Source organism: Tupaia chinensis, unplaced genomic scaffold (genome assembly GCF_000334495.1).
Source record: "Tupaia chinensis unplaced genomic scaffold, TupChi_1.0 Scaffold000394_1, whole genome shotgun sequence".
NCBI lineage: Eukaryota > Metazoa > Chordata > Mammalia > Scandentia > Tupaiidae > Tupaia > Tupaia belangeri.
In genome coordinates this window covers 2,007,587-2,013,888 of record NW_006159896.1, presented here as the reverse complement: position 1 = coordinate 2,013,888, position 6,302 = coordinate 2,007,587, and the positions used below count along the sequence as shown (strand labels likewise).

Genomic DNA, 6,302 nt, shown 5'->3' with positions numbered 1-6,302 from the left:
GGGGGGGCCTCAGGGGAGGCGGCCGGGGGGGGGGGGTTGTGAAACAGCCAGGGGCCACCCTCTGCTGAGCAGAAGCCAGACCCCAGCTCTCCCAAGACTCCCGGAACCTCTGCTTCCTCATCCCCGAGTGGGGTGATGACTGCAGTCCTCTCTCCACAGCAGACCCAGCATCCAGCCACCCAAGATGGGCTCCCTGCTTCAGCAGCTGTCTAGCTTTGCCACCTACCAGCCAGGGAATCTGGGCCTGGTGCCGCGCCGCACCCACATCCCGCCCAACCCCCAGGACCTCAGGCTGCTCTCCTATGCCACCCGCATGGGGACCTTCCGAGGGCACAGCAGCCTGGAGGTGAGGGTGCCAGGGGTCCCAGGGACGGCAATGTGGCAGCTGGCCCTGAGTACAACTGGGGCTCTGCCAGGCCTTGGGATGGACCTCCCTGTGGCTGGAACTCTTTGAGCCTCCCCATCTAAAAACTGGGTGGAAGAAAAGTGTGGCAAGGACTTGGTGGGCTCGGGCCTGCCCCCGCATCCCCTGGGAGGGGGTCTTGCAGGGCCTGTGCCCTTCCCCCACTGGAAGGGGACGCATGGAAGGCGTCAGCGCCCCAGCTGGCATCTTTAATATCTTTAATCTTACAGATCCACACTTCCAATCCTCTAAAAAGGCTCAAAAGGCTTAGTCTTCCTGAAGTTCCCCTACATCCAAAGTAGGACAGAGAGAAGACCAAGCCCCTACCCTAGAAATGGACCGTTCTGGCCACAGTCCCCTGTGGGTGGCCTGGAGCAGCCCAGAGGAGAGTTGTATAAAGTGGATACCACAGGTCGGTGTGTGGCTCTGTAACCGCGGCTGGGCTGCTGGGCTCTGCAGGCGGGCAGGCCGCAGGGCCACTGCTGTCAAGAACCCAAAGAGGGTTCCTGGCTGCGCTCCCGGATGTGGTCCAGGAGAAGGTCGGTGGCACGATCCAGCAATGGAGGCAGCAGCTCTTGCTCGGCGGGGGAGAAGCAGCCCAGCACGTAGGCCTGCACGGCATCAGGGTGCGTGGGGCGCCCGATGCCCACTCGCAGCCTCGGCATTGCCTGTGGGGAGGCAGAGGGCCCGGGGAGTTGCAGCCAGGAGTGCTGAGGACCCATGCTGGCCATCCAACCAGGGCAGGGCAGAGGCAGACTCACGTTGGAGTTGAGGCAGCTGATACAGGAACGGACTCCATTGTGACCTCTTCAAGGGAGATGTGGGGCAGTTAGTGTGTCCCTGGATCAGCAGCCCTGCTTCGCCCCACCAGCAGGCTGGTGTCCTCACCCCAACCCTGAAAGCTAGGGGGCCTCACCTGGCGCTGCCACCCAGCTTCAGAGCCAGTTTCCCCAGGGGCTTGTCCAGCTCATCATGCACCAGGTAGACCTCCTCGGCAGTCAGCCCGAACAGCTCCGCTTGGCACAGGGAAACCGTGGGTCTGGCTACTGCCCACCTGCCCAGGGGTGCTGCCCTGGGGGTTAAATAGGGGCCACGACTGGCCCTACTCCGCTCATAAAGAACCACAGGCTCCCACAGATACCCAAGGTCTGCAGCATCTGGTGCTCCGCAGACACTTGGGGATGAACCAACAGGTCTGTCCACCAGAGCCCCTTTCTGGTCCCTGTGTCCTCCCACCAAACACACCCCAGGCACCAACAACTCACCGGCCCGGGCCACGCTGCGCCCATTGGCATTCATGAGCCGCCTTGGCCGGAGTAGGACCAGCTGGGCATCCCCAAGCGGGGCCAGAGCGAGGTCGGCCGCGCAGCGCCTGTCCCGCTCCCAGCTCTCTGCTACACCGAGCCTCCGCGCCAGCTGCCCCAGCACCGCCATACCCACGCTGTGTCGCGTGCTTGGCAGTCCGGGGTTCCCCAGGCCAGCCACCTGCGGGCGACATCAGGAAACAGGCCCGACAACTCTTGCCATCTCCAATCACCATCGCTTCTCCAGGGGCCCAAAGCAAAGAAGGGGAAACAGGGCAGGGCTGGAGTGAGAAAGGAGCATGAAGATGGGTCCCAGAAATCCCCAGACTCCAGAAGACGCGGGGTGGGGGCGGAGGCAGGGCACCCTAGTGCAGAGCGGAGTTCCTGGGAGTCTGAAGCTCGTCGAGTACTGGACCCACTTTCCTGGTAAGAAAACTGAGAAGGAACTTGGGGAACTGCCCGAGAGACAATGGCAGAACTGGAGTTAGGGTCCGAGACCCCTACATCACCGCCCTAATCCACTCACCAGCCACCGCTTCCCCGGAGGACGAGGCTCCAAAACACACCGGCTCATGGCCCGACTCAGCCACAGCCTAGAGCCCAAGAGGCCGGACGGCGGCATGTTGTCCCCATTCAGGCCCGGACTCCGCCTCTGACGTCAGCCAGCCTGCGGCCAATCGCATCGCCATCTGTTCAGAGCGGCCTCCAACATCCAATCAGAACTGAGCCGCGCGGCCGCCATGCTTCCGAAGGGCGGAAGCGGCGGGGCGGTGGAGGTGTCCGAGCGCATTCCGCGGCGCGGCGTCACCGTGTCCCCGCGGGGTTTATGCGAAACTTGGAGCCCTTGCTTAACTTTCGGTTTGGGAGGCGGGAACCTAATGTGGTCCTGCCTCGCAGGAGAAACCCGGTAACTCCGTCTGCCATGTACGCCTCAGCCTCCCCAGCTAGTAAGTCTTCTAACCTCCTTCCGGTTCGAACACTTGGTTCCCGGGGGCGTGGTCAGGGGGCGGAGCCTTCGGGCGTCTTGGAGATGCTACTTAGCAACGTCAGGGTAGGAGCAGTGAGCCGCTTGGCTCAGGCCCCCAGGTCTTCCTGGAAGGGACCTGATGGCAGACTCCTGCGAGGTGCGGCCTGGAGCAAAGGCAGAGGGTCAGGGAGGGAAACCAAGGCTGGGTTTTCAGGACACGTCTGAAGTGCGGGAGAAGCTAGGGTAGGGGTGCAGTTCAGGGGTGGCCCTGGCCCCTGAGCAGAGAAAGGAGGGCTCCGGATGTGTGGACCTAGGGAGGAAGGCAGGGTGGCCAGAGCTGGTGTCCAGGCAAAGGTGTCATTTGGGGGTGAGAGAAGAGGAGGGGTCTGAGAGATCTTGAGGGAGTGGAATTGATGTAGGTGTTAAGTACCCCACTTGGGTAGCTGGTGGGAAAGGTGACCTCCCAAGGTGGGAAAGCCTGGGCAGAAGCCAGGTGGTGTGCTCCATGTGGCCTGCTGGGCGTGAGGGGTCATAGATTTCCAAGAGGCATCAGGACCCCCAAAGCCTGAGACCTTGGGCAGTGCCTTAGCTAGCAACGTTGAGAGTTTGAGGTGGAGCTGGGAAGGCCCTGAGAGAGCAGAGGGTGGTGTGAGCATGAGCACCCTCATCACTAACCTCAGTCGGGACCGAGGGACAGGGCTGGGTATGCCACCGGACTGGTTCTGGAGTGTGTGCGCCTCCTACCAGGACTACTTCCTCCACCCTGGAAAATACCTGGGGAGAGTGTAGGGGATGGAGGCTGCCCTGCGGCCTGCTCCAGCTTGCTGCCCTCGGTTCTAGGATGCCCTGGAGCTTGACCAGGACTCCTCACAGACCATCCCAAAGCCATGGGTGTTTCCAGTCCCGAAGGGGACACTGCAGCGCATCTTTGGGACCAGCCAGGTGTTCCAGGGCTTCGATAATGTAAAACCAAAGGTCACAGGGCTAACGGTGCCTCTCAAAGTCAGAGAGTAGTGAGTGACCACCTTACCCAGGGTCCCAGTCTCGGCCCCACATGGCCAATACATGCTGTCTTGCCTTGCCCAGTTACTCTGGGCCTCAGTAACGGGGCCCCTCCACCCCAGAGGTAAAAGGCTGATGGCCTAGATAAGCTCTGACAGTGCCCGCCTGCTCTCACTGGGTCTCTGCCCACCCTCCAGCCTCTTCTCTTGACTACTCCTCCTCCCATCTCCCCTACCCTGAACCCAGTGGGATGTAGTGGACTGGTCCAGGGTCAGGGCCAGTCTCTGTCCGTACTCCTCTGCTCCACAGCTACCATCGAGGCCAGGAGTGCTTGGAGCATGGGGACTGGGAGATGGCTGTGCTATTCTTCTCCCGTGCCCTCCACCTGGACTCCCAGCTGGTGAGAGGGAGAGCCTGGGTGGGCATGGGCAGTTGCTGGTACACACTTTTCCCTCACTGTCACACCTGGCAGGCCACCAGGTCCCACTGGTAACTGAGCATCAAGTCTCAAGGAGGCAGAGTCCTCCCCTGTCCTGAGGGGTGGCCGGTGGGGAGGGGACAGCAGCTGGTTTCATCACCCTTAGGTAGACTTCTACGCCTTACGGGCCGAGGCCTACATCCAGCTCTGTGACTTCTCCTCGGCCGCCCAGAACCTACGCCGGGCCTACTCCTTCCAGCCAGACAGCAAGTACCTGGAACGGCTCACCTTCGTGCTTTACCTGCAGGTGCCTGGGGCTACCTGAGGCCCCTGCAAGGCACCCACCTTATTCCCAGGCCCACCCATTCCAAGATATGGCGGGTTCGCCTTGTTCTAGAACCAGCTCCGTCTCCCTGGGACCTCCCTGTCCCTGTCCCTGTCCCTGCGTCCACACCTGCTGCTCTTCTCACCTCCCAAGTAGGTTTACTGTCAGAGTAGAGAAACTTTGGCCATTGTGTCCAATAGAATTTTGCAATAATGACAGTGACCTACTCTTCACTGTCCCATATGGTGGCTACTGGCCACATGGAACTGTGGAGCCCTCAGTATGTGGCTGATGTGACCGAGGAGCTGACTTTCCAAACGTACTTGACTTCAGTTTGCTGGCTGCACGAAGCCGAGGGCTCTCACACTGGGCAAGCACATATCTAGGCACTAGAGGTTCTAAGCCCTGAAATGGCGACAGTGACCCTCTATTTGCAATTCAAGGTATAAACAGTGTTCAACTAGGCCAGTAGGTGGTGTGGTGGTTACGGTGCTGGACTCCACATGGCTGACCACAGTTCAAGTTCCAGACCCAGTAGCTTTAAAATCACACCAGTCACCAGTCACATGTGCGTGCATGCCCAAAATTCCAAGAGGAGAGTGGAGGAGCAGGGATTGTGGTGTGGCCTTCCCCCACCACCACCCCCGCCCCAGAATGATTTCTTACTTTCTGTCTCTGTTTCTCTCCAGCAAGCGCATGTGCCCTGTGACTGAAAAAAAAAAAAAAACAACTATGAAGTACCCACAAAGTCCTCATTTCCTCCCATTGTGGTGGCTTAGATGTCTTTTTCTTTTAAGTTTTATTGCTATTTTCTTCATGATAGCCAGCACGGGCATGCGCACACAAGCAAGGGAGAGAGAGAGAGAGAGAGAGGGAGACAGCTCAGGGGCTGGTCACGCTGTGATCCCTTCCTCTGGCCCTCTGCTCACCAAGCTCTCGGGCGTGTGTGCCCGCGCCCAGCATCTCATGCCAGCCAGCCACTTGTGGATCTTGTGGTTCCAGCACTGCAGTTCAGTATGCTGCGGACTGCACCATCTTTCTTTCTTTCTTTCTTTCTTTTCAAAAGGTTCTTGCCATAGGCCACATACACTCACCAGCGAGAGACGGAGGGGACGTGAGAAATCATCCTGCAGGGAAATGGCCACACCTGCAAACCCTTCTCCTCCATTCACCTCCTGGGTTTGGGGCATGCACACACAAAAACTAATCCGTTCTTAGGGCCAGCAAGTGGCGTGGTGATTAGGGAGCTGGACTCCCACATTGCTGATCCTGGTGGCTTGCTTTCTCACTTTCCCGCTCTTTGGTGAGCACACGTGCCTTATAGCAAATTAAAAAATACTAATAATAATTGGGACCAGCAGATGGTGTCATGGTTACGTCACTGGAAGCCCACATATTTGACTGTAGTTCAAGTCCCAGACCCAGTGGCTTCAAACTCACACTGTACGTGTGTGTGTGCCCAAAATCCTGAGAGGAGATTGGAGGAGAAGGAATTGTGGCATGGTCATCCCCCCCGGGGGGCAGTGATTTCCTGCTTTCTCTCCAGGAAGCACACATACCCTATAGCAAAAACCTTCCTAAAAAAAGGGTAAATAAAAAATTCTTTAAAAAAAACCTGCTCAATTCTTTTTACATAATTATTTATTTTATTATTTTTTACTGTAGGATACATGACCTATTTTTTGTTTTGATTATTTTAGAATTTATTTAAGTTTAAAATTATTGGACCAGCAGTTAGCATAATGGCTATGTCGCTGGACTCCCACGTAGTCAACCACAGTTTGAGTCCTGGACCCGGTGGCTTAAAACTCACACCAGGCATGTGTGCGTGCGTGCCCAAGATCCTGAGAGGAGAATGGAGGAGAAGGGATTGCGGCGTGACC

At 58.0% G+C, this 6,302-nt stretch overlaps 3 protein-coding genes across 8 annotated transcripts in view; 2 read left to right on the top strand and 1 right to left on the bottom strand.

The window, feature by feature from the left end:
• Window positions 1–723, top strand: part of CFAP157 (cilia and flagella associated protein 157) — an 8,116-nt gene extending 7,393 nt beyond the window's left edge. The window contains exons 8-9 of one of the 2 annotated variants that reach the window (XM_006154077.2): window positions 163–346; window positions 634–723. In XM_006154077.2, the coding sequence (XP_006154139.1) occupies window positions 163–346; window positions 634–705 (256 nt within the window). In that variant the 3' untranslated portion in view covers window positions 706–723. Of the gene's footprint in view, window positions 1–159; window positions 347–633 lie in introns of both variants that reach the window. The other variant, XM_006154076.2, reaches the window with a different exon arrangement.
• Window positions 592–2,653, bottom strand: PTRH1 (peptidyl-tRNA hydrolase 1 homolog). 5 transcript variants are annotated; one of them, XM_014590010.2, is made up of 5 exons: window positions 2,234–2,653; window positions 1,669–1,888; window positions 1,320–1,470; window positions 1,165–1,210; window positions 747–1,071 (listed from the first exon to the last, which is right to left on the bottom strand). In XM_014590010.2, the coding sequence occupies exons 1-5, from the start codon at window positions 2,327–2,329 to the stop codon at window positions 889–891; spliced, it is 696 nt and encodes a 231-aa protein (XP_014445496.1). In that variant the 5' UTR covers window positions 2,330–2,653; the 3' UTR covers window positions 747–888. The 5 variants fall into 5 exon arrangements, with proteins under 5 accessions (XP_027629836.1, XP_027629834.1, XP_014445496.1 ...); XM_006154078.3 differs by having other exon boundaries at window positions 1,320–1,419; window positions 2,234–2,652; XM_027774034.1 differs by having other exon boundaries at window positions 1,320–1,475; window positions 1,669–1,945; window positions 2,234–2,319.
• A 95-nt stretch (window positions 2,654–2,748) lies between these two features.
• Window positions 2,749–6,302, top strand: part of TTC16 (tetratricopeptide repeat domain 16) — a 25,397-nt gene continuing 21,843 nt past the window's right edge. Inside the window, 4 exon segments of the mRNA XM_006154075.3 lie at window positions 2,749–2,831; window positions 3,515–3,687; window positions 3,986–4,076; window positions 4,261–4,401. Coding sequence (XP_006154137.1) covers window positions 2,814–2,831; window positions 3,515–3,687; window positions 3,986–4,076; window positions 4,261–4,401 — 423 coding nt within the window. The 5' untranslated portion in view covers window positions 2,749–2,813.